The 27780-nt window shown below is 39.3% G+C and overlaps 1 protein-coding gene across 11 annotated transcripts in view; it reads left to right on the top strand.

The window, feature by feature from the left end:
* HDAC9 (histone deacetylase 9) overlaps positions 1-27780 on the top strand; it is a 490905-nt gene that overhangs the window by 320427 nt on the left and 142698 nt on the right. For all 11 annotated transcript variants that reach the window (XM_074863233.1, XM_074863213.1, XM_074863224.1 and 8 more), the window contains 2 exons: positions 20403-20580; positions 26873-27006. In XM_074863233.1, the coding sequence (XP_074719334.1) occupies positions 20403-20580; positions 26873-27006 (312 nt within the window). The remainder of the gene's footprint in view (positions 1-20402; positions 20581-26872; positions 27007-27780) is intronic.

Here is a 27780-nt window from a genome sequence, read left to right as displayed (position 1 = left end):
CACCAGAGCTGTAGGGGGGTTCGGCAGATACCTCTCTGCTTCTTGCCTCTGAGGCGGGCACTGAGTGGGCAGCAGCCCAGAAAGCGCCCACAGCCCCCCACTGCTGCCTGGGATGGGGGAACAAGCAAAAGTCCTGGCTCCTTCCCACCCTGTGCAAAATACCTTATAATACAGGGGGATTAGTGAATCTTATTTTCACTGCCTCAGTTATCCCCCTTTAAAGTCCTACCAATGTCCCTTCCATAACCAAACAGCTGCAGGTCATAGTTCTAAATTGTAGGTCTGATGGATTAGTTCGGGTAGCTAAAGGGAAGGCCAGATATTAGTTCAGACATTGATATGGACTAAAATTTTCCCAAAGCTTGGAAGAGATTTGGAAGCTTGCTTAGGGCTTCTTTTTGATTTAAATGGAAAGGTTTGAACCCTATTATCTTTTACAACTTCCATTTGCAAGTAATTAACTATGTTGCAGAATGCCCATTATTAAGTGCTAGGAACTGCATACTGACAATATTAAGGTTAGTCTTGTAAGGTATTTAATGACTACTGCTGGCTATAGTGCTATAGATACACATGGGCTTTGTAGGCTTAAGAAGAATATAACAAAAAAACCCACACCACCAAACACCAAACCAGTAACAGTGGCCCATTCCAAAGTAATATAAACATGTAATAATTAAAACTGTTCTCATTCTCTACAAAGGAGTCCAAGTGGGGCTACTTTAACTTACCCACCTTTGAGTGCCTCAAGGTGCAAGTTACAACACTGGGACAGTGTAGAATATAAGTGGGATTTCCTCAGCACTTCTAATTTTGGCCATATGTGCCTGTCCCACAGACTTTATAATCCAACGCTTCCTGCTAAAAATGCTAGAAGTATAAATGCAGCCTTCAAAATATCAGAGTATTTTTAGAAAGAAAACTGAACTTTGTTGCTGTTGCTCTCTCAGTGCACTAAAACCTGAAATGCCAGTGAGGGTGTTGTGTCGGAGCTGCCCCATGCACCCCTACTCGCTGCTGGCAGGTGCTGCTGGAGGAACAGAGCTTGCTGCTGCTGCACAGCCACAGCCCAGGACTCCCAAGTACCCCATAAAATGCAAATTTCTTCATTTGTAGTGCAGCTAACAACTGCTGTGTTACCAGAGTTAACTTATTTCTGATATTCACAGTGCCAAAGTTTCAGCTGTTGAAAAATTCAAGCAATCGTAAAGGAGGATCCTTTGGGCTTCAGAAATATTACAATCAGGTGGTTTAAAAAAGAAGGAAATAATTTAAAACAAAAGAACACCAAACAGGAATGCAAGTAGTACAAAAAATTGTAGTGAATCTGCAAAGGGGACGCTCCACGTTTTTTTTCCAAAGTAAAAAAACTACAACCCTGTGTTGTGAAATGTCTTTTTAAACACAGATTTAGAGAATGAAATTGAGGGTTATAAACTAGTAGCCAACAAAAGCAAGAAAGGCTGGAATGTTTGTAACCAATTACAAGCACAGGATCCAAGCAAAACATCTTGAATTGCTAGTACTGTAATAAATTACAGTTTTCACTTTTGTATTCTGCAAGTGAAAACAGCACTAAGTCAAGCTTGAGAGAGGGAGAGTAAAGGATGACCTTTTTAATTCACCCACACCCATTACAAGTAGAGGAACTGCAACATGGAGCAGTGAAAGATGGAAATACAACGCCCATCATTGTGTGAAGGGACAGATCCTACTCCCATAAAATGGGGTTCCTGTGTCACTGAAGAGTTAATTGTCAGGTAGCAATAGATGAAAGTCAAACCAGACTCTGGGATGGTCTGCTATGGTGGCTGTTATCTCATTTTCTTCCACGGATTAATTTTCCCCTCTTTAACTTTAATTAGATAAAAGTCTAGGGGCGGGAGGTGGCCCTGGAGTGCTCAAAGGGCAAGAAGTGGTCAAGAGCTGGTTTCTCTCAAACTTTGATTAGCCTATTTGATAAGTGATACTAAGCACCCCAATTGGTTAATGAATGAGGGGTTCTCGTGAGGTAAGTGGCTGGGAAATTTAGCCTCCCCCACAAGGACAGCGAATATGTAAACTTCTGTCCTTCAGTTAGGTGTCTACTGTGGTTAGGAGTAAGGGTGATTTATATCCTATCTGGGTCCTGGAGTGTATCTACATTGATTGACTCCCTTGATCTTGACATCAGTCACTCGGGCTTTCAGAGAAAGGGGGAACATAGGAGATAATGAAAGCTACATTAAAGAAGACCTTAACATTTATGTAAACGTTATTCTATCTTCAAAGGCAGAACTATCTTTCAACAGAAATGAGATTTATTTCCTACTTGAGAATATTAGAAAGAAAAAGTTGCAATATATTTAATATCAAACCTCTAGCTTTGGTGCTGGTCTCAGTCTTTGGGTTTTGTCTCTTCTTTCTTAGCTAAATTGCATTATAGTTAAAAGTTTTACTGCATACTTCTTACAAAGACTAATGCAGACACACTAATATCTTGTGCAAAGATATTCTTCCCACTGGAAGTGGGAAGTGGGAAGAGGAGGGAAGAAGAGAGAGAAAGACAAAACGAAGAATTTAGAGAGTAGAAGCAGAAGTGTAGAGAAAACATTTGGAAAGCTCATACATTACTATGTATTAAACATGGGGCTTTTACACATGTAAATCCATGGCAGTAGAAACCAGAACATTTAAATAAAACTAAAATGCACCTCTCAAATGCTCCCCTAGTGAATATCACCTACATAATAAGATTTCCCCGGCTGGCTGCCAGGCTCTCCTTGGCCCGGAGAACAGGGGGCAGATTCGGGGCACGCTGGGGCCAGGAGGGAGCCTGGCGGGAGCCGGCAGTATCCTCATTCTGCTCAGCGGGTGACCCACCAGGCCAGCTGCAGCACAAACATCAATTAAAGCAGCATTTTCAACAATGCTGAGCAGAAAGGTAATTTGTACAACTGAAAAGCAGGGCCACGTTATCACCCATAGAAGGCTGAAAAAGTACATAGACTCTCCCAGGTAAACATCTCTAATTCTGCTACAGAATACTTTCCCTCAGAGAGACATTTACCAAATCATGAGGGCAGCAGGTAAAGTGGATGAAGAACTGTTATTCACCAAATTCTGCAATATTAGATTTGGAAGCTTTTGCTGAAATTATGAGGATATCAGTTTAAAATAGGCAAGACTTTTTTTTTACACCCACAAGTAATGAAACTCTGGAATCTGTTGCTACAGGAGATTTTAGAACTGGCAGTTCAAAACAGGATTAGACAAATTCATGGACAACAGGATCATAAGCAGATATGAAAGGAAAGAGACAGGGATGCTATCTCTATAATGCAAAAATTCTGGATGCTGGGAGAGTATGAGGAGAATGAATTGCAGAGAGTAGCTGTGCTCATGCGCTCTCACTAAATAGCATCTCCTGTTGTCCGAGACAGTATCGGGCACAATAGACTGACCTGATGCAGTAAGGCATTTCTTATGTTCTTATCTTCTTAAATCTAATTTGGCTTTATCTAGTCCTTCAGTCATAGCCAAACTTAGATTCTTCTAATAAATTTATGTATTCTTTTCTGTCTAGCTTCAGGGTGAAGAACATTTCTGCTTTCATTTCTTAATGCACGAATTATTCTCCACAAGACAAGCAGTCAGCAACACAAGCCTTTTTCCTTTTTAGCCATGGGTCCCGAAAAGCTTCAAATCTGTCTTCACAACATGCAAAATGCAGTAGTTGTATTTCTGAGTAAAAGACTAACTATTGTTAAAGACAGCCTAAAAGTGAAATAAAGTGGTAACTTACAAATTACGAGGTAGAGAATTTATAGTCCAGGATCATCTTATTAAATATATCAATAATTAGGACAAGTATGTAAGGCTGACTAATTAAGGTAAAAAAAAAAAAAAAATCTGTGGGAAGCCTTTGTATTCACTAGTACGTTTTTAGGCAGAGGACATGCAAATAAATTTTTAGTTGCTAAGTCCTATATGGCACGTTTGGTAACTAGCAGACATAACATTTGCACTTCTAAATGGAATATGATCCTCTGTCTGGGAGAACTAGTCATTAATATGTAACCTGCAGAGCTGGGATATTCCTGTGGTAATGAATAATTTCTTTGCAGTGAAAACTTAAAAAATATACAGCAAGGAGAGAAGGGAGAGAAAGTTTTCTTCCTCTTCATCTCATGCTAAAAATCTTTCCTACTCAGAACACAGAAATGTAGAATTTCACAATTTGAGTGAAGAACTTTATTTTATCATCAATATGAGGTCAGTGAACTGTAACTATGCTAATCAGGAGAAGCACCAAATTACGGTCTTCACAATCTTATATACCTTGTCTTCTATTGAGATAAAAGGAAACAGAAGGGCTGGCTCTTACCGTGCTTCAAAACGAAGTGACATTAATACACTTGGTCAGAGCAAGGTAGCAGAAAGTACAAACTGTTTCTTGGACAGTGTCTCTAGACAGATAATGTCTCCAGAATGATATCTGTAACGTTATGCTAGTCCTGCTATATTCCTTGACCCTTTTTTCTGCAGTACTTAAAACAAACCAACCAACCTATAAGTGCTAACCTCCCACCTAAAAACACCTTTAAAAAAAAAAAAATCTAAGAACAAAGCACAGTCAAGATGGCATGAAAAAACTCTCTGCAAGGAGCTGTTGTTGAGGTGCCTCCCTGGGTTAAGGGGGTTGACTTGACTTTGAGGTTTCAGCTCTCTTACTTCCTCACTCTTAAATAAACAGTAATTTCTGGCAAATCAAAGAAAAGCACACCTGACCTTACATTTATACCTGTGATTTCCTCAGGTCCTCAGTGTTATTCTGAGAGAATAGAGAACCTGTGAGCAGAATTCCCCAATGGATTTATCGGCTGCTTCTTATAGAAATAAACAAGCATGACTCCTGCACTGGAACTGCTGAGTTGTGAGATATCTGTGCAGATACTATCAGCCTCTAGATCAGATTTTGAACTCTTCACTTAGTGACCAAAAATCCAGACCCATGGAGCTATTTCTAAATTATAGTCCCAAAGACTCTTGCTCACTACAAGGCAGAAAAATCCCTGTCACCAGCCATCAGAACATCCACTGGGCAAACAGCCCAGCTAAGCAAATAGTTTGGCCCAACATACACACAAGCCGAAAGCATTAGATGAGAATCACACATGTGCATAAAATCTGCTCTAGACGAAAATGTTGTCTACAGAAAACTGCATTCATGCTTTGTCAGGGTGTAGCATATATTCAAGGTGATAAATCATCTCCGTTTCTCCACCCTCCCTCCCACAGCTGCACAGTGACTAAATACCTCTATCAACCAAGTCTTTTAAGTCAAATCAACCTTTTAAAAATTCCTCTTTCTTAATTTTCTAACATGCATGGGTTCACAAAATTAAATTACAATATTTTTATCTGTTTGGGATCAGTACTGTTTCCTCCTCCTTGTGTTTACTTTCCTTCAGTAGCTGACATCAAAATGTTTTCTGGAATGCTGGGACTAAGTAAGTTATGCTTAACTCAATATCTAATACAAATAGCCCTGGGGAAGCTCCAGCAACACAATCATAAAAGCTACAGTTTCTTTTAATAGCTTGCCACACTTTGCTGATATAGTATTTCTCTAATCACCAATCTTTACGTGCCTTCCTGACCTTGGAGCTCTCTGTCCAAATGACTTTGCAGTATCAAAGGCTTGTGTCATTGGAAGAGTGAATGGCTTTCATTTTTCTCCCTGAAACTTCCGGTTCCTGGCATCTGCAAAGAATTATTCTAAGCAGTGTTTTGCTGCCTTGCGGCCACTGCCCTGTAGTGGCCTGACTGATGGAAGTGACTTTTCCCAAAAAGGTTATTGTGGTCAGCAGTGGGCGGGTGCTGCAGTTGGTGCGTAACCAGCCCTGCTTTCTCAGCTGATTTTGTCCGACCATTAGGCTACCACAACCATACGTGACAGCAATTAATTACTGTGGGGTTTTGGAAGGCATCAAATAAATAGGGTATATACTGTTTTATAGTAGAAGAGAGAAGTAAATGAAAACCCTTCCAAATAACCACAGATTTCAAAAGCCTTCTTATTACATCAAAGGTGAAGTCCTAAGTTTAAAAGCTTTTAAAGTAATCATTGCAGGAGGACTTAGGGGATCAGGGTTCACTCAACAGAACCTCATACTGTATGAATGTCCAAAAATCACAGTTGTGATGCTCTGACCGTTTCCAGACAATGAGAAAGTTTGTGCCTGGATCTAGAGTCTCAGTTATTTATGATTTGTCTCTATTAAAACTGGATCCTTGTTCTTTCCACTCCGCTCCCATCTAATTTCTCTTCTCTCACTTTTTAACCTTTTGCTCTAGTTCCTTATATTTGCCTTTTTTTTTTTTTTTTAATATGAAATGTAATTGGACCTCTGGATAATTACTATGCTGAAACAAACTAAATGAAACTCATAGCTTTTTCCTTTTTATTTTTTTGGAGGGAAAGCAGGTAGTAAGGAAGAGGATTTTCAAGATAGTTTTTAATTATTTTAAGTGTATTACTGCCTTAGCTCCATAACTGCAGTCAAGCACCCTTAGTGCTGAGCACTAAACTGTCACGTTGCAAAGGACAAACTGCTTGAAATATCCATAGTTAGGATAGATAAAGCCAGGACGAGATAAGGTGACACAAAGGCTCAGAGAGGTTAGGAGACTGGTATAAGCTCATATAGCTGATCAGTAACAGATAAAATTTGAAAATCCTGCTTTTTCTTCTAAGAGACAAGATTAAGACATCATTCCTCAGAGATGGATTATGTATTTCAATGACTTAAATTAAATTTTAATTCACAGAATGAAAACAAAACATCTTCAGAGATCCAAATCCTCCCAAAGCAACCTAACTTGACCCAAAACTCTCTTGGGGCTTTCAGCCTCTAGTGTAGCTCTTTCGGCAGCATGGCCCTGTAACCCTTTCTTAAATGAAAAGGAGAAGCTCTTACACCCACTCTGCCCCTGAGGAGAAGACAGACACCAGGGATGCAAACATTTCACAGCCAGAGGGAGCCAGCCATGGCCCCCTGCTCAGGGCTTCTTGCTCTCTCCTTTCTCATTAAAATACAAAGATTGGGTGAGAAGACTCACACGTCTGGTTAGGCAGCAAGTATGTGCACTGGGCACCCCAAGCTTCCTCCATGGGAATGCATTGCCTACAACAGCACTCACAACCTTCCCTCTCTTGGCTGGGGTTATATAGGCACAAATAAATGCCTGTGATGTGAATGCTTAATAACAGCAGAGATTAATTTACCAACTAGCTTCTGTCTCAGATATTCCTCAGGTCTTTTTGGTTAAGATTCAATAGATCTAAAATCTCAATGCCTTCAGATGGCACCTACTTATAAATTAGCACAGTGTTTTTCTTCCTGCCATGTAAAGTTGGAGTGTGTTATTTCCATTATAACAAGATGAATTTTGTTCTTAGCAAAACTTGGTTTTAAAAAGAGGTTGGCCTTATCACCTTGGGTAACTTCATGTAATACTTTTTGTACTGAAATAATATGTTGAATCTCCATGTATTACAGATATTGCCCCAGAAATACAGACAGTTTTAAAAGGGAGCTCCAGTAACTGTTTACTGTCACACACACAAATATACTACAGATTAGATGAGGTAGCAGTTGCTTCCACCTGAAGCTATACTGAACCCCAATTTCAAAGCATTATCTAGGGTTTTGTAACAGGACAAATTCCTGGATATACCTAAAATCAGGTGAATTCTCCAGCTAATTAACAAGTTTATATAAAATTTACTAGCAGTCTTGCAACTTCATGATCCCCCCCCCGCAAAAAAAGAATAAAACCCCAGAAATTCTTTAGGATGTACTGTATTACAACATTGAAGAATATTGCTGTATGACAGCAACAATGATCAGGGCTTAAATCCAGGTTTAAAAAAAGAAAAAAAAAAAGCCTAGTCATAGCTTAGATTGATGCCATCACAACACACATGAAGAAAACTGAAAAACAATCCTGTCTCTTACTTCCAACTGTGTGGTAAAAGGCTTCTAAATTCTCTATAGACTGACTAAAAAATAAGTAAAAAATGCCAGGTAGCAACAATTAGTTTCTTTTGAAATAAATTATATCCATGTGTATAGCACATTTCAATGTCCAAAGAGGCACCTGGATGTGTGAATCTGAACTTTTATGATGAAAACCGTGGATATTTCTAAAATTGTCTGTAAAAGTCAGAAGCTCAGCCACAATCTCACATATTTTTCCCTTTTTGGAATGTCACTATTAAGTGTTTAAATGCTTTAATTAGGTTTACTTATTGAAAGTAAGAGCAAAGTAGCAAAGAGAAACCTCAATACACATAGTCAGAGGAGGATTTGGAAAAGGAGAGTGAAGGAGCCATTGCCTGAGGTTAGGCCTCCTGATAGTGTTAGCTCTCTGGTTGGGCTCAGGGCTAAATCTGCAGTGTTTTATCATATCTATTGATATTGCAATCAGATCAGGTTTAATCACCTGTGGTTCGCAGGAAGAAACCTTCAAATCTGTCCTGTCTCATGGAGTTCTGACAGGAATGCACTTTGCTGGGCTGGCAGGACCCAATGCTTTGAACACAGCCCCAAGCTTTCAGCTCACCTTTGCAGCTCTGCCAAGGGTCTGAGGTATGTTTAACAACATTGATTCTTTTTCAAAGGGTCCCTTGTGGCTGACAGGGTTTGCAGGCCACACCCGATGGTGGTGGCATGGATGCGGGGTGCCAGTTATTGGGAGTGCTTTGGCACTGTCTGGCTTGGAGAGCTGTTGGCACGCTCTTGGGACTCACAGTGGCCCTGAGGGTTGGCTGTGGCACCATGTGTACACTACATACCGTGTTATGGGACCACCTTTCCTCCTGGTTTCTCTGAGTAGGTTTAATCCTTTCAGAGGCTGGAAAGAAAACAGACTAGATATACCCAACAAGACTGAGGACAACAATGATCCCAAAGACACAACAGCTGAGAAGTTTCTGGGGCCATTTCACCACAATGACTCTGTGTGGGTCACAGGGATGATCAGCCTTCCTCTACTCAGCCAGTCTGTCCAGAGTCCTTTTGTATCCAGCTTAAAGCTCTAGAGTGGGGATGCTTTAATTTGTCTGTGCAATGCCTAAAAGCTGTGATAGTTTATAGTGCCCGTTGCTCTGACTTCTTTCTCCTACCCTTTTCCAAATCCAGCACAACCAAACCAAACCAACTTCAGACTGTACTTCTACTACTATCTGTTGTAATAAGAAACACTGAAAGTCACAGTGCTGCATTATTTTGTAATTAAAAAGCCGGAAGTGGAGAATATTATTGATGCAACAGATATATTACTGATTCAATGCTTAAAGGAAGGATTTAGAAATCAGGCTTTCTAATCCCTGTTCACTTTGGATTCATAATTTCTACATCTCAGTTTCTCCACACAAAAATACTCTCTATGTAGCAGATGAATTAGAGATTATTTTCATGATAACCTTTAATAGGATGGCATCATGCAAGGAATATATATATATATGCAAGGGGTATGTATATGCATCATATACATAAAAGTTATTACAGAGGAAGAAAGAAGACATTCCAAGAAAAAAAAAGCAATAAGTGGATTACTATATGTAAATGTACATACATATTTTTAAAAAAAGGCCAAACCCCAAACCATCCTGTGTGACATTACTTTATATATCTATGTGAAGACAAAAAGGACATCTAAGAAATTATGCCCATGAAAAGATTTAAAAACTAATAATCTGTTGTTAGGCAATAAGCAAGCACAGCCTTGTTTTCAGCATGTTAGTAGCTACACTTCTGAAACATTGGAAAAAAAAAAATTCCAAGCAGTAAAAGATTTCATTTGTCACAGGCCCCAAATCTAGAGCATTTGGGGACAGCTATAATGTTATCTTGAGTGAACACAGGGCCAACATAATTAGGAATAAAGAGGTAAGAAGCAAGGGGAATTGCCTGCATAACTTCACTTTGTAAAATCCTCCCATGGAAGGTGGCAGGTAGGAAATCTGCATAATAACAAACTTGTCACAAGACAAGGCCAACTAAATACAACAATTAGATTTAACATTTTGCTTTGACCTGTTCCCAGGATTCCCTCTCTCCCTCCTCCCTAGCTTCACTAGATGTAGTTAAAGTTGTGGGTATTGATTTGGTGCAATATTTTCCAGTATATATATTTTTCCAAGTGTTGAGTGGCTGCAAGAAGACCATCTCTCTTCTTTGTGGGCATTGCTTTAAAAAACAGCTACTGAAGTGCCAGACCCTCCTTTCAGATATCACAGAATCACAGAATCATCTAGGTTGGAAAGGACCTTGAAGATCATCTAGTCCAACTGTTAAACCGTTAAATATCCCAGTGAAAATCCAGAATAAATCTCTTGGTTCCCCTCTAGTCTATCTAGATTTAGATCTGTGTAAATAATCCAGTCTGGCCTCAAAGCAGAGCTACAATGTGTTATAAATTATAACTTATTATTGGAGGAGATTACCTTCTCCACTGACTATCAGGTCCTTTCTTCTGAGAATTACTGGAAGTCCTCTGCTCTTTGGCTGCACCCGCACAGCTCTTGGGACGCTGGATTTGTGCTTCCCAGGTGGCTCATCTGCCCCTTCCTAACCACTTGTGGTCTTTCTGCTCAGTCACCGACTCCGAAACAACCTCCAGCATGTGGATGCTCTCCCAGGGTGCCATCAGTCTACACTCAGGGAGGTGCTTTAAGGGACTGCACCAGCAATGGAGCTGATCTTCAGGGCTGCCTTCCCCAATATACAAATTGAGACACCACTATCTCAGCTGGCCTTTAAAACAAAGAGACTGAGTACTAAGCAGCCATCCTCTGAAAAAATAGCCATTTTCTAAAGTAGAAAGTTATCTTTGTCCTATATTTAGGCAGCTTTCAAAACTTTAATTAATATACCTAAGACTGTGTTTCCTTTTGTTTCAGGAAGGACATTGATCACATTAAGGAGTAACAGAACCCAGATGAGGAATATAGACTAGGGTTTGGTCTCTAATTTTGTGTCCTTTGGTCTCAGACTTCTTTTCCTGTAAGTTAGTCCTGTATACTTCAGCTAGAGATGTCTTCTAGATGATAGAGAAAAACTTCATGTTGGCTAATGTAGCGTGATCAAATCAATGAACCACCTTCCAGAAGCTACACTGGAACAAGTGTTCTTATTGCCCCCACTTCTCGTCCCCAGCTAGTATTCTTTTTACTTCTTATTGTTTCCGTTTGTTGTAATTGATGTAATATCTTATGATATTTGAGGATTCTGAAGATATGAATACATGGAAGACTCGGCTTTTGTTGGAAAAAGAATAAAGGGAAGAAATAACTGGAAGATAGTTGAACATACAAGCAAAATAGCTTTTAAATTTTAAAAACAGAAAAAAAAAATTGAGAGCATTATCATAAAGAAGAGAGAGGGTGAGAAGGGAAGAGGTTAGAGCTTACAATATTCAGTTGTTTGGATTTTGTAATACTGCTCCCTCTCTTTTTTCCATTTTGGTCCCATTTAATCATCCACATCCCTCCTTGTGGCAGCCATCTCGCCCCTTTTTTACTTTTTAGAGGGGGTATTTGAAGTACATTGCGATGAAATAAGTTCAAATAAATTCATTCATCCTTCCCATGAAATATAACAAGTGCTATGGTCTCTTCTGAACTGTAGTCTGCATTTTGAGGGCCAAGATTTGCTCAAGGAAGGAGAAATTGGAGAATTTATTTTGCAGTCTGCATTATATAATTAGTGCTAACATAGCACGTACTCTTTTCCATGTTTCTTTTTAACCCTCTAGTCATTCTTAAGTCAGCAAACGTAAGGGTTCTCCCTGCCATTTTCAATTTGCCCATTCTTGCAGTTCTCCCACTTGTTAAAAGCAGCAAACCCTATGCTGAGAAGCATATACTAGGAGCGTTCCTGGTTTCAAGAAATATTTAAAAGTAATCTTCAGGTGGTCAGCTAAATTTTGTTCAAATTACAAATAATTTGATCTTATTCCAAATAAAATTAAAAATAAGTACAACAATCTGTACTTGTTTGTTGCAGAAATATATTTATTTTATAAATATATACAGCATTCTGCAAATATACAAAATACTTTATAGGTACATAGAACAGATCTGAAAAGATTTATTTCATGATACTTTCTCCTTTTTTCCATCCACAGAAAGGAAGTGTGTGGATATTTTAACCACAATGATGTAAGATGTGAGATTTGGTAATATATCTCTCTGAAACCTTCAGAGGGGCAGAAGTCCTCCAGCAAAAGACTGGAACCTGGTATCCATCAGGTTACAACTCTGCTGTCAGACAGGCATCAACAGAAATGGATGGTTTGTGCAAGAAGAGCTCTGGTGTGGGCAATAGCAGTACTCACACCTGTTGGAGTTTGTGCATTAGATACAGTGTTCTATGGAGGTCATCTATAGAGAACAGAGTTGGTGAAACATCTTGGTTATGGCTCTCATACTTGCTGACCATATGGTCCATTGATGCTCCCCGTTCTGACCTCCATATGAGAGAGAAGGCGTCTGCAGAGGGCTTCTATACACCCTTATGATTTTATACTTAGACACTGATGCGTTAGTGTGTGTGGACTCTATATTGAAGACCGGGGCTTTCCAAGGTTTTCTCTTTTTATGTCAGACACAAGTAATTTCCATTAATTCTACAATGAATCCTGAACTTGGCAGAGTTGCCTATAAAACTAAAGCAGAATTTGTTGAAGTACGCAGAAAACACAGAACTTAGGCGGGCTGCTGCTGAATTTAGCCTGGAGACTATTACTTCTCTGTGTGAAGGCCAAACTCATGATTCTTCTCTTAAAAAAACCCCATACAAGTCTGCTAAGACAAATAGTTCCAATGAACAGGAGAAAAATGGAAGTGGTTGAAATGATCTGCATAAAGTAACACCAAACCGATTTGCCAATACTGTTGAAGACAGTTGGGTGATATTTCCCAGAACAATGAAACAGGTGGGACAGGTGATTTTTTCATTAATTAGCTTTGTCCAACTAACAGTTTAGCTGAATGACTGCTGGAAAGCTGCTAGAATTAGATGGTTGTAACCATTAAATGCTATTATAAAGCCTATTTATTCTTCACATCAAAGTAAAAGAAGCAAACACTTGTTAATACTGAAAGTTAGAGCAAGACATGCGGACAACTGTATTTTACAATTGGTATTCATTTCTGCACTTCTCTGTATTCTGGTTTTGGAAAGCACCAAATGACTTCAGGAAAGTCTTGTGGTATTTCTAGTAGGAGCCATAAAGTAACAAGAATCATCTAAAGAGGTTTTTTATTAAAAAAAACCTGACAAAACAATGCACAAGTTGTTCTGATGGTCCCTTCTCCCCTTCCTTGTACTCCCAATTGTTTATATATTTATATTAAATCTCCAAGAGAGTCAGAAAGTGAGGAAAAGATTCAGCTGGGAGTGCAAGCTTTTGAGGAGGTGCTGCATTTTCTTTGGATGCGTGCTTCACACACTGCGGAGTCAGCACTTTAGCAGAAGTGACAGAAGTCGACTACCTGCCAATGTCAGGAGCAGAGAAGGCAGGCCTCTCAGGAGCAGGAATGGGGAGTGAAACCAGCAGCTCAGCTGAACTCCTGGAATTTCACTGCAGTAGAAAGTGCTCTGTATTTACGGCCCTGCTTGCTGTCACTCCCAGACACCATTTCCCATCACTCCTTTCTTATTAAACATGCCAGTCTTCAACTTAATGACTGCCTGGCTCATATTTCTTCACAAAGATAGTTGAAAAATTCTCGACCCATGTGGCCATCTTGATTTCTCACCCACACTGGACCAGGATGGCTCATGTTTAGATGCTCAGGGTTTTGGAAATTCTCCATCCAAGGGAGGTAACTTTTACCATCTCTCCCTTTGAAACTGCAGGTCAGCAACCCACCCACCTCCCTGTGCAACAGTAGGGGTAAAAGGTAGGGTCCTGACCCTGCTGTTACGTCCTACAACCAGAGGCAAGGGGTATGACCCCAGCCCTGACCCACACATTTGGTCATGCAACCCAAGGCAGAGAATGCATCCTCCCCTACATGACAAAAGAGAACAGTCTTGTCACCCCATTAAGAGTCTTTGCTCTTCCCCTATTTCTTGGCCCACTGAACAAAAATGTTGTCATTTTAATAACATGTTTTGCTATCCCAAAGGTGCTCCTGCCCTAGAATGACCCTAGGAAGGGTGGCAGAAGAGGGGCAGAGACCTCTGCAGAGGGGAAAAACAAAGCACGTTGAGGGTGGTGACCATGCTCTGGGCAGTCACTGCAGCAGGGCCACCCCAAGTACTATGATCTACCTTGGCAGTAGCTGAAATAAGCCTCTACACAGACTTCCAGAAGACAAGGGGAGGGCAGAGGGCACAGGATTGTTTTGCTGTGACCAACAGGTTGCTGCCCAAGGCAAGTTTTCTCTGCCCAAGACTCTAGGCAGTTCTGGGGGTATGGCTTTCATCCCACCGTTCTGCATCTGCACCCAACATTCAGTTGATAAGACTTCACTTCTGTTTACCCATTTTCTAGTCAACATTGTGTTCCTCAGATTACTGCAAGAGAAAACCAAATTCTATAAACATCCTGATAATATGTGACCTAATACACCCAGATACCTCAAGGCTAGCTGCCCTGTTTCTTCCTGTCTATGCTTTTGCTTGCTCTAAACCCATTTCTACCTATTCAATCTATGTGTCTGTATCCATACTTGCTATTTATTTACTTTTCATAAAAATGCTGATTCTGAATTTGTGGCTGACTATATTTCAGATGGTGATAGTGATTTTTCTGAAAGTGATGACCATGGAAGTTTGTGGCTTTACATGTGGTTTTGTCAAAAATAGTATTGGTAGGGTTTCCTGAGCACGTGTTTTCTCCAAGTGACAGAGCAGTTTAAAAGATCTCTCAACATATTCATTTTCAGGGATATCTCAGACTAATTTCTATTTTAGGTTGTATAGATTGACAGAGATAAGCCATTCCTACACTTTCACATTTGTTCACACAAGTATTTTGAGAAGACCTCATGACAATTTTTGCTCAGTTCTTGAGGGCAACTAGTTATGGTTTTATTTGAGGACAGTAGGCAGAACAGTAGTTCACAAAACTCGTGGGTCAAAAGTGCTACAACTTCTGCTTACCTACAGCTCTTTTTGTACCAATACTCCTTGTTTAGAAATTCATTGCTCTCTGGTTTTTGTCCTGTCACTTCTGGGGATAACCACGGTCAATCTTATTTTCCATGAGGTCCATGATTTCCGAAGCACTGTTAACTAGCTACATCTGATCTGTAGGAGAAGTTTCTGGGTGCCTAGGATTTCTGAATGAGACTTTGGATGATGCTGTCTTGGTTTGGGCCAAGGCTGCCATTGTGGGGACCTTAAAAGCAGGACTGAGCTCTGTTTGCTGCAAGCAGAGGCCATTTTGCTAGATGCAGCCACTGGCTGGCCTGGACACCCCTTGGATGCATTCAGCTACAACTACAGTGGGAAGGTAGGAAGTCAAGGAGGGTGGTAGGGAAGGCAAATGGCAGGACCTGAAGTTACTCTGTTCCCATGTTGCTATGGGGGGAGGGGGGTCTGGAAGAGGCTAAGGAGTAGGGCGTCCAACAGCAGCCATGGGGTGAGATAAGGCAGCAATGCACTTCAGAGGTAATACTTGGAAGGATCAGGTCTTCCTACTGGGCAGGTCTTGTTTTCATCCTCACTTAGGCCAAAAGTGAAGAAAAATACATGTGCAGCATGTATGCATTTTTCCTCCTTGGTAATAACTGGTCCTTTGGATAGTTATCAGAAAACAATGTGGACGTTATAAGAAAAAAATAACTAGTGAACAGATCACAAAAAAATGCTTTGAGTGGAAAAACCTTGGAAGGTTAGTAGCACTAAAGGTCTTTGGGGGAGAATGGATGATACATGAATGATTTTTAACAGTTAATAGACATAGCACACATTTCATACTTTAGCAGAATGCAGTAGAGGCACAACAACAGAGGGCCACAGATGTATGAGAGACTATAAGCAGCAATCTCACTATTAGGAATAGCAAATTTTGAATTTATTAGGAGAAAAAAAGTCTTCTATGACAAGAAAAAAAAAGCCAAAGCATAAACCATGAAGAGAGGTGCGCATATGCCCATACACACTTAGGATTATGGTGCAGACATACCAGTTTTAGGATTTATTTAGCTGTGATTAAACTAAATGTAAACATATCAAACAAAATTAAGAAGCAGACTGCTGAGAGGCAAGAAAAGTTTTTATGAGTGAACCCCACATATTTTTTCTCTGTGCAAAACTTAACAGCTTGAAGGAGCATTAATTCATAGACAATTCACCTATGCTTTGTCATCCAATACAGACCATCTAACAATCCAACTGAACACACTTGTGGATGACCAGTTCTCACAGCCAGTAGAAATAAGGAAGTAGTTCTCACTAAAATCCTCAGAATCCAAATTAATTCCAGCTCCTTCTAAACAACAAACCTTACAGTAATACTAGGAGAATAACAAATATTTACCTCCTGTGCCTCTAAAAGGGTCATCTTCTCTTTAGATACTGATTGTAAAAATCATCCTCAAAATAATTACTGAGGGCCTAAGACAGTTTCTGGAGAAGACGATGAATGACCCTCCGCTCCTTCTGGCAGAGGCCCTAATTGCTTGCCTCTACTAATGAACTAATCTCAGGCACCTGGAACTAGCAGGCTCCATGCCGGGCAGGCAGGGCTCAGGTTACCTAAGAAATGCTCCAAATATATTCACACAAATCACTAACCCTGCAGATGTGCAAATACTGCTTTTGTCATATTGCTGGAGAGATGGACATGTGTTTGCAGTGCTGTAGCACATAAAACCTGAAGATGAATTCATTGTGTTTCTTTAATCCCTTCCAGAGGCCAGGTGGGCATTTGGGGAGCCAGATAAATGTGTTGATTATCCACATTACTCATTGCATTAATCCACTTGTCTGTGTGACACAGAGTATCTCAAATGCTCACAGCATAAATATGTAGGTGGCTGGAAAAAATATATGTATTTCATGAGTGCCTGTTGTCTGTAAAATGAAACCTCATCAGGAAGTTAGACTAAGACTTCGACTAAAACCTAAACAAGTCCAAACTTTGCTGATGCCTAGAGTTTTTAAAATTACAGTTAAAGGATCTGGAAGTCACCAGAGCATGTAAGCAAACCTTAGTGTAATCCTTGTGAGACAAACTACTGGACTTTTAACAAATTTTAAAAGGTTTTCACAGGCAGACATTTTTCCGTGACCTCAGAAATTAAAACAGGTGTCGTGCAGCTTTCCATCTAACCATCCACAAATTTCTTCTCCTTCCCTGGACTGATTATGCTGATAAACATGTGTCAAATTCTAAGTATGTGTCTGGTTTCATTTGAGGAGGGAAGAATGATATAAGCAAAACACAGTTTAGCAGCAAAATATAGGAGAGCAAGAACAGGCTCTCTTCTTGGTCTTTGACAAATTGCTGAAATATGTGGCTGGCTGGCTCTTAGGTGATGTTCACACAGGTTGATTAGCATTAAAAAATTTACCTTGATTTGTTCATATGCCTGAAAAAAGTACGTTTTCTATTGCTTACATAGACACAAACACCTAATCTTTTTATAAGCAAAGGTAGGAACATCTTCCCGAAATATCTATGTTGTGTAGTATTCCAGACTTTGCTTTTTTTCTTCTTCAAAACACCATTAAAAAAACCCCCAAACCCACTTAAATTGACTTTTTCAGGTCAGAGACCTGAATAGATTAGACTTTAGATATTGATTGAATGGTAAACTTACAGCTTCACTGAAAAAGGTTGTGCAGGTATTGCACAAGTGAAGTTCAGGTCTGAAAGTAAAAGAAAGGCAGACAAGGCAGCTGTAAAGGATAAGACCTCGGAGTCGGCTGGTACTGAGGAAGCAGAAACATTTGTGTACAGCATGAATTCCCCCTCACTGATAGCTGAATTTCCAAGATTTCCTTAAGAAGTATATTTGAGTAATACTGTTTAATGCAGACTGCCAGAGTACACTGATGTACCCTTACTAGCTTGAAGAGCATTCCAATAGGGAACAAATCCAAATTATCAGAAAAGTGATCTCAATTAATGAATTATCATTAGTTAGTATCAAAAATCCCCTTGAGTGAAGAACTACACAGATACCAGCTATTTAATTAACACAATGAATGCAAGCTATGAGGTTGAGGAGAGCAGCAGAAATAACAGCCATTCTGCTGATTTCATGTATGGCAGTAAAGCTCTGTGTGAGGAAGGGCTCCTGAAGGTAGGAGTTTGGCTTCTTCCAAACTGCTCAGCTAGCTCTCATGCTTTGGAAGAGTAGGCAGGAGATGGTGAATACACTAGCATCAGACAGACAGTGCTGCTGTCACCACTTGACCCTAGCATGCAGGGAGTAATTGTGCCACAGACAGCAAAATACCTCCTGTGCCTTCTTTACTGAGCACTAAGCCAGCACTGAGGAAAGTGAATGCTAAATCCCCACAAAGTAATTTATCTACTTCTGTCCTCCATAAGGAAAATATGGAAACACAATTGCATCCATGCATTCTTCACTTCTCTCCAATCACACACGCTTCCAGCAAAGGTTACAAAAGATGTGTACGCCTAGAAGCACAAAAAATATCTCCTCTGAAAATTTATCACAATTAAAATAATTAGTGAAGTAAAAACGAGGCATTTAAGCATTTCAGGAAAGGATTCCTGAATGTTATGTTATGTTCATAAGGAAATGGAATACGTAGACTTCTTCAGATGCCTCAAGATATTTCCTGGAATATATAACCCCATCCTGTCATCATACATTAAAAAAGCAATAGGAAAAGTTGGGGATTGTATTTAAAGAAAGAGAAATAGTTCAATGACCCCAAACCAAGACACTTCTTGTAAAACCTCTTTTTTGCTTACTCATATTTTCTTTCTTTATTTAGTCACTTAAGACAGGGTCCCAAGTGATTTACCCTTCCCATGACCTTATGTCTTTTCACTGAAGTGGTGACCCTAGATATTAATGTGGGTTTTGAGGCTGCCTTTTAAAGGCATTTGTTCTCATTTCAGTTGTTATTGATGAGCACTTGTTCTGGTAAAGGCCTCTTTTTTTACATGCAGGGTAGACATTCTCGCTTCCCATGAGCTGTGGATTCATTTTGCAGCACGTGAGGGGCTGGGGTACTCTCGGCTACTCCCACCTGTCTTCCCACACAGCCTGAACTCGGTTTCACCTCTGAGCACCCAGCAATCCCTCCTTGGCCAGGCCAGGCCTCTCTGCTGCTGTCCCAGGCAACAGCATACAGCACCGTTAATTGTTATGGGGTTTAAACAACATAAAAAGAGGCCATATATACACCATACATATACCTGCATATATGTATATGGAGCCCAGGTGAGGATAAACAGAGTCTGCAGTTCTAAGACAGAAGTGTGAATTTCAACTGAATTTATATTGCAATGTGGTTTGGAAATCTCTTTCTTGCATTAACTTTCTGTTGAGGTCCTAGGACTATATGCACACACACAAAAAAGAAAAGCAACCAACAGAAAGAAAAAAGCTTGCGAAGCAATCCTACTGTATGAAGTGAGTGAATGCCAAGGTTTCGACTGACTTCATCAGGGTTTCCAACTTCAGCAGGGTTTCAGCCTTTGTCATGTCAGCAAAAGTCACCATCTGTTGACAAACAAAACAGAGGAGGAAATCTTCCTTTCTGCTCTGTCTCAGTCTTTCCAAACCTGTCTACCTTTCCTGAAGTGTTTGGCACTGCCTACAGTTGGCAGCAGTTATGACAAAAAAGATGGTCCCTAAGTGGGATCTCATGTAACGATTCCTAAATTTCTAAATGATGAAAAATAGGTGAAAACCTATGTGCAAATTGTTCCTGTTTTCCAGGGCACTCTGGGAACTCAGTCCTCTGTAGAAACTTGACTCATGGTTGCTCAGCAAATTTAGTACTAAGGACACTGCTTTTCAATTTCAGTGCTGTAGGAACATTTTATTTTTATTTGTGTAGATTCATAAAATGCATATTCTAACATCATATTGTGTATTCTATGTATTAGAAAAACTTTTGTCTTTTATAAGCCTCTGCATGTGTAGCTGTCTATTCCTCTGTCAGGGAGAACTGACAGGTTGCCTGCCATCACCTATTCTCCAGCAAAGTCAGCAGCCCACACTGTCAGTGTGAAAACATCTGTTGAATGGATTTATTGACTAGGTCTTAGGTGCGAGTTGGGGTTTTTTTCCACACTGTTTATTACAGCCCTGACCTAATGAACTTAATTTGTTGACATGTTTCCCTCAGTGTCTTACTTGATCCCGTCTCACATTTCTTTCTACTGTGCTGTTTTCTTGGAAACAGGAGTTCCTGGCACATCAGCGTGTCCACCAGTTGCAAATCTACCAGGCTCAGATGGCTACAGTTGGCATGGCGGGATTAGATAAACATCGGTCGGTGTCCAGGACCCCGTCTTCCCCCACTGATTCCACATTACCTCTCCCAGACGTGGACCAGCCCAGCCAGCATGTCTACACAACTGGTAGGACTCCCTAAAGACTGCTTTTAATAGGCAGGGCAAATGCGTTTGTTCATGTAGGATCAACAGATTTAAATGCCTCAAATACCTCCTGCAGCAATGCATTCAGTTTTAGCCTTACTGTTCCTCAGCTTTATGATGCTGTACTGGCATCAAGTCAACCAGTGCAGCTGATAAATCACAGGGTTAATATTCACACAGTCATAAATTATTATCATTCACTGGCTCTGGCAATATAGCAACAGGTGCATTTTTGGTGCCTTTAAGTCATTTATAGCTTTTTCTTTCATTTCCGTATCCTTTGGTTCTTTTCTCTGTGTTCTTGTTGCCTGTTTAGTGAAGAGATCACCAATAAGTTGAAGAAAGACAACCAGTAAGTAGGAAAGCTGCAATATAATTCTCAACATCTTCATTTGACAAGTCAGTCTATGCTACAAGATTACGTTCGTTACAGAAGGAGCAAAACTGTAGCCATGACTGAAAGATTATTTTGGCTACAAATTTGGTGTCTTTCACTCCTCTTGTGTGGATTGTACAGAGAGAGGCTTTATGGTCAGGCCCTGGGCAGTCCAGTCACTCAGGGAGCATCTCCTATTGGTAAGGCCTGGGCTGTCCAAAGCAGAATGACTAGAACACCCAAAACTTGGACCTCCAGAACTTGGAGATACTGTTTATTCAAGTTTCTGCCAGATGTATTAATTCCTTCACATCAGTTGGCAGAACTTGCTATGCCCCTGAAAGTTTACAGCTTTTCAAGCTGCGACCACGGATTGATGTAGGATGGAGTCCTTAATGGGCGCTGTATGTGACTTTGTGAGACAACATGCTCTCCTATCTTTTTAATTAGAATGTGAACTTGGAAAGCAAAAATTTCTTATTTTAAAGAAAAAAACTGCAAAAGAGATATCTTTAGAACACTCCAAGTAAGTGGGTAAACGGATGCAAGATGACATTCAAAGTGAAAGACATAATTTCTTCTTCTTTAAACTTAAGAATTTCACTTGCTGGGTAAGAAACATTTGGATTGTACAGAAAGAAACACACTAATTTGCTTTCCATGAGTTTCTGCAAAAAGACCAGCTGTGTATAGACAGGATTATTAAACCAGGCCACTGTTTTTCTACTTGTGGTTCATAGAGTCCCCAAAACATTGTAAACTCATTCTGAAAGATTCACAGAGCACACCAAAAGTGAGATCACTGTGTGTAGGCCTCCATGTCCTGTTCAAAATTCTGCAGTTCCACTGGAAAAGCTGAATGATTTACAAAAGTAAAGAAAGACTGTTATTTCAGTCTGATTGCTAAGGTTTGCTGACACCTCCCTTTATAAGTCCCCAGAAAAGAGACTAGGGTCAAGGGGGTTACATGTATCTGGGGACTTGTGGCATCAGTGGAACTGATCAAGAAAGAAGAAATTATGAAGTTGAGATGGAAGAGTAAGAGAAGGAATTAAATGATGTAGGACAAACACTGAACAGAGATGCTGCCGGGAAATGGGACATACCAGGCATAAAGGGCTTGAGAGCTGACTCAAGGAAGCCTGATAGGTTCTGCAATGGAAATGCATATGCTACATATACAGATTCAGGGTGTATTAAGATTGGGCAGACAGTTTAACCTTACCCCTTTAGTAAAGCACTGCCACATGAACAACAGCAATGGGAAGAGAGAAAGAGAGAAGGAAAGAGAGAAAATATGAGTCTTATTCCAACTGAGATTCTCAATCCCTCACTGAACTCCTTTCTTCAAACCCAAAACATCTTTTTCTTGAATCCTTGTTTCTTCCTTTGTTGAATCTTTTTATTTTTTTTTCCCTTCTACAGCTCTCAAGATAAGCATCTCTACTCATTAAAGAAATAAATCCTATTTCCACTTTCTCTACAACTTTATGCTTCTGGCTCTCCACTTCTGCTGTGTACCTACATCTCTTTCATATCCTCTAGGTACTGGCTGAAGACGTAGTGCAGTGCTGTAGCTGCCTCAAAGCTGTATCTATGCAAACAGCTAGTACCCCCTGGCCAATTGACCAGTTTGCAGGTCCAACAGAGCACACACCTCTGCATTCACAATGAAGCCTTTCCTTTCTGCTTGAAGAAATCCCTTTCCCTGACATGCCTCTAGACTTATAATCTTACATATATAATCTTTATCATTGCAGTTTGTGAGTACATTGAAAATAGAGCTATTTTCTATAGTCTGAGATTTACACCTTTGGAGTGACAATGAACAGAGACTTGGCAACATCAACAGTTCTAACACAGTTTCTGTGAATAACTAGATCAATATATGTATTATTAACATATGGTATAGTATGGTATGGTATGGTATGGTATGGTATGGTATGGTATGGTATGGTATGGTATGGTATGGTATGGTATGGTACAGAATGGCTTTATTTGCGTATAGTATTTCCTGGGTCTGGATGGTGCCCTATTCATTGGTCAGTGGAAAGAAACCCGGACCCAGCTTTTACCTATTCTTATACAGCCTTTCTAAAATCCTTTGGGATGGAAGCGCTGAACAGCTTGGTCTTATCACAGTCCTGACTTGCTCTGAGCAGAGGATTGGGCTACAGACCTCTGGGGGCCCCTGCCAACCTGTGATATCCTGTGGTTCAGTGATTTTCTCCCTTAAGAGAGCACAAGATGCAACTAGCCATTGTTCACAGGCAGTTGCAACACTACCATTTTAAAAGCATGGAAGGAGGGAATGGGTGGGTGGAAAGGGAGAAAATTCTAGTACAACATGAAGTGAGATATAATTCAGACTGTAGAAATTAATGTAAGAACACCTATCTGCCTTAAATTATTTCTTACTGTTGTGGGGTTTTTCTCCTATTTAAAGACAATATATTCCTGGAAGACAAAAAAGGTAGAAGGAAAACTGTTGCAGCAGATGGGGATCAAAATGAGCTTATATTTTTGTGTGTCATGTGATAAAATGGTCTTAGCCAAATATCTGAAGGGAATCAGAATGGTGATGGTTATGAGAGCGCTATGTAATATAGACACAGTATATGCACAATATCTGAATTAAAGATGGAAAAAAATATAAAGTCTACTCGATGTTCATTTAGACGATTTACAGAACATTTGACATTATTTTGTTCAGATTTTTCTTCTGAATAATTTATTAGATTTTCTTCCCTTGGGTTTTCTTATTGGTACTGTTGTTGTCCAGGGCATTTCACCTTCTTCAAAGCATGCTGTTAGCCAATAATTTTTAGGTCTCTTGCTCTCCCCTCTGTTTAAAATATTAAAAGAAGCTGACCCAAATAAATTATTTTGAAAAGAATGAGTCTTAGGGAGTTCCCACCAGGAAGACCTTGGTTTTTTTGACTTAATGCAAATTCAGGTTTTTTTGTCCTGTGTCCTCTATCATTATATGGTTCAGTGGTGTCACCATTCCAGTCTGTCACCAGGGCCACATTCTGACCTCAGTAATATTGGTGTAAATCCAGAATAAATCCACCAGTCTCAGTGGAGCTGCTCAGATTTACACAAGGAATCTGAGAGCAGAATCTGGCTGTAGGCATTTGTTCTGGAAAGACAGAATAACCATCTTTTATTAATATTTCACAGCAGTCTGCAATTGAAAACAGTTGTCTCCCTCTCTCTCTTTTTTTTTTTTTTTTTTTGTGGGGGTGGGGAGACTATTGGCTGAATCCTGTTAGGGAAATCCTACAGGCTATTTTTAGCAGTAAGATCTACTGCTGCATTGTGATATTGTACCAAGCACATGTGCTGTATGACCAGCAGCCACACATCTGAATTACTTGCACACCCTAAACCAATTTAGATGCTTGAATAAATGAAAGGATATATTTCAGTCTTTTCTTAAGTCAATTAATCCTGCTTAGAAATAATTTTTACACTCAGTGCTGTGAATATCTTAGCATTTAAAATTTTGAGGCAGATGCTTCTGCCATGCAATACTGACCTGATCCAATTAAACTGATTTTTGATTCAGACAAAATAATTCACATACAATAAAATTATGTTTTTAGCTATATTCTATTGTAGAAATAATACTAATGGACTAAGAAAAGGATGTTTATATCTATGTCAAACAGAGGAGGCATCCTAAACCCTCAGCTTCAGCATTTCACTTCAAAATCACTGTTTAGTTGCAACCCTGATATAGGTCATCAAAAAGTGTCATTATTACATACCATCTTGATTCTGTATCATAGAAACATAGTACATTATATATATTTTGTTTCTATTAACTGCAGTTTGGACTATGCAAACCTAAACCTTTAGGTAGCATTGATTTGATAATTGCAATAAAACCTTCATTGAAAGAGTGGCAGGCAGGAGATACTTCCAAATTTCATCTTATTTTGTTAACATTTAACAAGTGTTTCCATTCAAATCCATTGGATATAACTGCTTACCTAAGAGCTTCTGAAAGTCCTGATGTACATACATTTAGCATCTAAACACCTTCTCTGTTAAACAAGGGGATGAGAGGAAGAGTTTTCTTATCTAACGGTATGACCACTGGCAAACTAACTGTACAATCTGGGTATGTAACAGAGTAGAAATTAAAACTTTGGGTGCCAAGAAAAAGAAAGGAAGGTATGTGAGCACACACATATTTGTGCGCATACTTGCTATTTCGAATATCTTATAAAACCTGACAATAGAGCAGCAAAGCTTATAGACAGTACAGTACAAAATAGTGCAGAGAAAGGAAATCATTAACTGCTTTGACAATGCCAGCAGAGATTTTAAGCTGCATTAGTTTATTAGCTCCAGATTTTCACTGGTTCTTTTTTTTTTTCCTCTTCTTTTAAAAGAAAACAAACCAAGAAAGTAAATACAAGAATTTATTGCTAATGAACTATTTTGTTTGTTAGATAATCATTTAGCATAAACTTAGTCATGCTGCACATAGGTATTATGTTTGTGTTTTCTTTATGCTAAACATAATTGTTCTATTATCATTTTGGCTTAAATAGCAAAATCCCAAAGGATCAGTTCTAAAGTGCATGAGCTAAGAAATATGGCAGCATAAATATTTCTAGAGCAGCATAATTTCTGGCTGGCTTCTAACTGAATTATCTCAACCTTAACTTTGCATTGCCCACAATGTATACAGACTCTTATTCAGTAGAGTTTTTAAACACTTTCTTAAAGTTCAATATCCATTCAAGAACTTACTAAATAAGGGTGGTATTGAACATGTTGTTGAATCTGGACTTTAATTTTGTATTTTCTTCACTGGCTGTCTTTTCAGTAGCAGGCTAGCACAATTTTCCCAGAACTGTGTTGGCATCCCCAGTAGTGGTGGCACATAAAGAAAGAGATTTTGAATGCCAAGTTTTGCAGCTTGAAGAAACTGTTAATTTGAGTCCCTTTCAACTGTAAAGGGAAGAAAAATCAAAATGTTTCCCAAATGAACATGGTTCACAGGGGTAAGGAAAATATTTTTTGTTCCAGACATTTCTGTGGAAATACAAACAACAAGTAAATAAATAAAATAATTTTTCAGTGTTTCAGACTTGGTTTGAAAGCCTTGAAAATTGAGTTTAGCTTGAGTCTCCTTGCTAAAATTTCTCTTTTTCTCCCAATACACAGTTACAGAGCAATGTGATATTGATAGCTGTTCCATATAAAGTTGTTCTGTCCTTGAATAAATGAGCGTAGAAAATTTAAAAGGAACCTTGCATTGCAGTCTAACAACAGGATTTGGTCCTAATTGAGTAGTGGGTGGAACTTTTCTTTTTAATGAAAGAGGACTCTGGCTGCCACTGCTGCAACTATCTGAAACTTTCATCTGATACGCTTTGAGATCTGGAATTAATATTGTATTAGTTAAGCAGTACAAATACAGAGTGACACTGCCATTTCAAACTTTATTTTAAAAGGTTATTCTGGATTATTTTCCTTAAACTGCTATAAATATATAACCTTTTCTTGTTATACACAGGTTAACAGCCTTCACTGATCTTACACACTAGAGAAAGAGAAAACAAGGGACTCAGTAATGGGACTGAATTATTTCTACCCATAAAAGCTTTAACAAGTCACCACCCAATTTCCTTTGTTCTTTACAGTTAATTGTATTTATTAGTATAATTTCTTGAGATTTCATTTTTGCCTTATCGCAAGATGTACCTTGTAAGTCAAAATTCAGAGTCTCCTAGAGGAAAGGAGAATTAAGATCCAGAATTTTCATCTTGCTCTAACTGTCAAATAAAATCCAGTTGTGCTATAGTATGCACAACACGGAGTGTATAACTTGCATTTGTTTCACTTACTGCCTCTTATTGTGTTGTCTTTGTGCTGAAGGTGTTGTGTATGACAGTCTGATGCTGAAGCACCAGTGTATGTGTGGCAACTACGCTAATCACCCTGAACATGCTGGAAGGATCCAAAGCATCTGGTCAAGGCTGCAAGAAACTGGGTTGCTAAACAAGTGCGAGGTAATGGAAAATAAAGACCAGATACTTGACTTGTTAAAGAAAATGGCAATTTGTTAAATCCTAAATCTGTCTTACTTCTGCAATAAGAAAGTAATTTGCATTAGGAATTATTTGGACTTAACTGACAATATTAAAATAATGCATTTTAGGAAAGCAAACTTCCCAATCAGAAGACAAAGAATCTACACAATCAAAGTAATTTATCCACATTCATCAGAAAATAAAATCCAGACATGACTGTGTTCCTCACCTTGATATAGGAAGATAGACAAGCAGTAGTCAAATGGCAAGTGCAGTCCTTTTAGTAGCACAGTTCAAGCAGCTAAGGATTTTACATCTGTAGTAGCACAGAACACCTCTTTCTTTTTTTTTAAATGTAGTTTGTATTACTCCATAAGTACATTGCATCTTGTTTTATTTCAGACTTTAAAGTCTGTTTTCATAGCATTTTCATTTGCGTGGTGTACAATAGGTACTATGTCAAATCCTGAGACATTCAAGTGCAATCTTTTAGACAATATCAAAGCAAATGTGGAACTTTCTTCTGTTTTGATCTCCCTCACAAAATTGCATATTAAAACATCATGCTTAAATCAGATATGGGTTCCGAGGTTCATATATGACTTGGGTTACTGAAAAACAGCCTTTTGCTACCATTCACTGCTTCCCATGAGTTGTGCAGCACTGTCACAAAAGCTGTGGCAATTGAGGGGGCTTACTGTATTGCAGCACAAGTTAACAAAGTTCAACACAAATTTGCTTATGTTTTGTAGG

This window comes from Strix uralensis, chromosome 1 (genome assembly GCF_047716275.1).
Source record: "Strix uralensis isolate ZFMK-TIS-50842 chromosome 1, bStrUra1, whole genome shotgun sequence".
Lineage (NCBI taxonomy): Eukaryota > Metazoa > Chordata > Aves > Strigiformes > Strigidae > Strix > Strix uralensis.
Note: the sequence above shows the minus strand (reverse complement) of the source record. Positions and strands in the feature narration are given on the sequence as shown.